This window comes from Sinocyclocheilus rhinocerous, unplaced genomic scaffold, assembly GCF_001515625.1.
Source record: "Sinocyclocheilus rhinocerous isolate Xijiao unplaced genomic scaffold, SAMN03320098_v1.1 scaffold1342, whole genome shotgun sequence".
Lineage (NCBI taxonomy): Eukaryota > Metazoa > Chordata > Actinopteri > Cypriniformes > Cyprinidae > Sinocyclocheilus > Sinocyclocheilus rhinocerous.
This window is the reverse complement of record NW_015640094.1, coordinates 726,049-730,068: the sequence shown is the minus strand read 5'-3', so window position 1 is coordinate 730,068 and position 4,020 is coordinate 726,049. Positions and strand designations below refer to the sequence as shown.

At 36.8% G+C, this 4,020-nt stretch overlaps 1 protein-coding gene across 3 annotated transcripts in view; it reads right to left on the bottom strand.

Annotated features, from left to right (window-relative positions):
• Positions 1 to 4,020, bottom strand: part of LOC107752523 (glutamate receptor ionotropic, kainate 5) — a 112,870-nt gene that overhangs the window by 19,699 nt on the left and 89,151 nt on the right. For all 3 annotated transcript variants that reach the window (XM_016568521.1, XM_016568522.1, XM_016568523.1), the window contains one exon: positions 490 to 603. In XM_016568521.1, coding sequence (XP_016424007.1) covers positions 490 to 603 — 114 coding nt within the window. The remainder of the gene's footprint in view (positions 1 to 489; positions 604 to 4,020) is intronic.

Below are 4,020 nucleotides of genomic sequence, written 5' to 3'. Positions count from 1 at the left end.
ATTCTTATATTTTATATTATATATACATATATTGAACATATAAATATAACATATTTTTCTTAAATATATACATGCATGTGTTTGTATTTATATACACATAATAAATATACACATTATACACACATATATTATGTAAACAAAAACTTTTATTTTGGATGCGATTAATCGCGATTAATCGCTTGACATCACAAATTATTGTTGTCATTATTATTATGAATGTTTACTTGTTTTTTATTATAAATGAATGTTATTATTAGAAATGTTCTTGACTGGTTTTCAGAGAGAGAAAAGTAAACAACAACAACAGTAATAATAATAAATATTTTATTAATAATAATAATAATTACTATTATTATTATTATTTTTATTATATACTGAGTGTTTAAACATTTCATTTGAGCTATTAGCTAGCTGCATATTAAATGATGTCCAGTATATAAATACCAATGTAGTATAGTCACAATTCAATATATTACAAATGTGTCTTACTATGTGGACGCGGTACAGGATACTGATGCCAAGGTTCATGAAAGGTTTGGAGAAATCAATGACCTTCTCCCTCTCTGATGTGATGGTAAATCCAGCCACCGCCAAATCTGCTTTCTGTAACAAACAGAAAAAGAGAGAATTACTAGTATACTAGTTTTATAGAATGCACTTAGCCATTTTGCCACCAGTGCGGATGCATCACGCAAAAACATTTTAGGTAACAAATACTATTGGATACTAAATTACATTTGCAGAGGTATTTGTCACCCATAATGTCTAATAACAGAGTTAATTGGAATAAAGTAGCACATAAATGACCTTAAACACACATGAACAAAAACCCTATTTTAACCCTGATTTTGATTTCTCAAGCACAAAAATAAGTGCTATATTCATAGATTAGATTATACAAAAACCTTTAAAGAAATGGCTGAAGTCTTGAGTAAAATCAGGCAGACATGTACTTCCTCTATAATTGGAGACCAATTAAATCAAGCGAGTTTCAGTCACTGAAACATTTTAAAGACTAAATGAACAATAAAAGTATTTTAAAAATGACCTATAATAAACCTGATGGACTTCCGGTACACCTACAGTATGCTTCAAGGTTTTACTGAATTTTACTGACAGATACTAACTATCAACTCTCTGTCGCGGTGATAATTTAGCAATGTTGCTAAGCACTCATTAGCATATCGCTGTGTCAGTTGTAAAATGCTTGACTGGAAGCAGGCCTGTGATTTGGTTACATGTTGTTGGTGCTCCACGTGTGTTCCCACGCTAAACAACATTGACCTTGGTTTCAAGAAGCACTCGAGAAGAAAAGCGTTTGACATTATCTGAGCTTCACTGATGAAGACAAGGAGTGGCAGAGAAAAGAAAAAGGATATTTAGCACAAGTAGAAGGAGCAAAGAGATGGGAGAAGAATTGAAAAGGGGAAAGTCAAGGCTGGACAGCTGGATGGATGAATGGACAGATAATAAAGGGATGTAAGTGCACTGGAAGAAGCCTGGGTTGATGGAAGAATTCGATATGAGAGTCCTTGGGTAAAAGGAAAGAGATTTATTTATTACGGGGAAGGAGAGAGATAGAAAAACAGGGCTAAAAAGTGCAATACAGCCCTATGAAAAAAGGAAAGAGCGAGGGGAAGAAATAAAGCGACGGTCCTTGAGAGCAGAAACAGATACAGAAGGGGGCGATGAGGAATGGTTAAGAACAGAGAGATGGTAAAGACAGGCTTCCAGCGAGGACACAGGGAATATTGTGCCCTTGAGAGATGAAGGGAACGAGGGATACGCATGAAAAATGAAGGGGGAGAGCATAAAAAAGCACAAGCGTGAAAGTTCCTGAGGAAGGAAAAGAACAATAATGAATAAAAAAAAGCCCACTGTGGCATTATTTTGCCCTTTTTCTTTCCTTCCTCCAGGAGGAGCGGGGGACAGTGTTAGAGTAACTAAAAATAGTGAGGCTACTAACTTAACTGCATTTTTCAGTAGTGTGACAGTAGTTGAAGTTGAAGAGGTGAAGTTTTTTTTTTTTTCAAGATGCAGTGTAGAAAAAATTGGTACATATTTTTTTCACACTGTACTTCACACAGAGCGTTACAGCCAAACAAACTCAGGTAAAAATCTAACACTGGAAAATCTGGAGTCTTATGCCGAGTTCACACTGCACGATTTTCAAAGACGTCGCAGCACTGTTGGTTTCACGCTGAACGACTATCTGGGGTAGCATTCAGTTGCTGCTGTGTTCACACTGCACGATGGATCGGCGACAGGGGGTTTCACATTGCATGACTTCACAATAGGAAGAATCGCCGACAGCTCTGTCTGGTGCAGGGTTGCCAGGTTTTCGCTACAAAACCCGCCCAATTACTACTCAAAACTTGCCTGAAAATAGCCCAATTGCTTTCGAGGGGGTCCCCCAGTAAAAAAATCGCGTTCGGGGGGGTAAAATAAATTTTTTTTGGCGGGGTTCTCCTGGTACAATTCACATTCCAGGGCCTAAATATCACATTATTGGGGTATCGCGTCTTTGATAATTCACACTGCGTGATTGTCACTCGCGTGAACGAGCACCGATATGCCTCCGCTTTCGGGCATTTGTCGGCGAGTGAAAAATCGGGCTAAAATCGTGCAGTGTGAACTCGGCATTACAAGTTTAATTTGTGTAAATAATAATAGTTTTTATATATATATATATATATATATACGCACACACATTTTACAAAGACATAATTGGACTAGGTTATTTATATAAACTTTGATGTTTTATGTTTATACACATATATACATATTGTAAACTGATCTTCTGTAATCCTCATAATTTTTGAGTCAATTTATTTTTAAACCATCGCTTCTGGCTATAATCCATAATAATGCTTTCTCCAGTGAAAAAGCCCCATGTTGTCTCTCACATCAAAATTCACCAACATATTTGTTTTGGACTATTTTTGCTTGTAAACGCAACTTTTTTAAAGGCAACTTTTATGGACTGTTGTGAATTTTAGCAACGGAAGCAACAGTTTGAAGTTAAAAGCATCTTAATGATGGATTTGTTTCTTCACATGACATTAACTGATGGACTGGACTGGTGTGGATTATTGTGATGTTTTTATCAGCTGTTTGGACTCTCGTTCTGACGGCACCCATTCACTGCAGAGGATCCATTGGTGAGCAAGTGATGGAATGCTAAACTTCTCCAAATCTGTTTTGATGAAGAAACAAACTCTACATTTACATCCTGGATGGCCTGCGGATGAGTAAATTGTCAGCAAATTTTCATTTCTAGGCGAACTACTCCTTTAAACAGCTTTGATATCCCCCCCCCCGAATAGCTTACATGCAATTACTCTAGTTGCTTTTATCGGAAGCTAGTAGTCTAACTTTGTCAACCTGAACGATTTGAAACAACAAGTAGCTTTCAGTTTGTCAAGCAAAATAGTTTCCCCAACAGTAGGGGTGATCAATAGTAGTTTATTCTGCTTAAAAACCCAAGTGTACCCCAGATATCTCTCAATCTGCTTAATTACTGGCTAATTGATTACTGAGAGATAGCTTTGTAAACCATCAAACGCTGGTGTCAGGCAAGAGCTGAAGTGCATGTCCATGGAGAAAGATGGGCGGTATGTGTGCGCACGGTTTACACACACACAATACGTCAACAAGTGCCAACAGTACACTAGCGTTAGCAGCTGTGATGGTATAGCGTCACAGGATAATTAGACACAGAAGGAACTGATTAGTATGTGTGTGTGTTGGCGTATTTCAAAAGGGCTTTGCCGAGACCTGGGGTTAATAGAATGACACTACCGTTCTTATTACTGCTGCCATTATTTTTAGCATAAGTGCGAATAGCGCTAATATCAGTAATCGTTACTCTAATGAAAACATCAGCTGGCAAAGGTCCAGTGTGGAAATCCTGTTAATTGCATTCAAACATTTGAACATATAAAAGAAATTTTAATAAAAACACATTTTTTATATTTTCATAACACACACACACACACACACATTTATATATATATATAT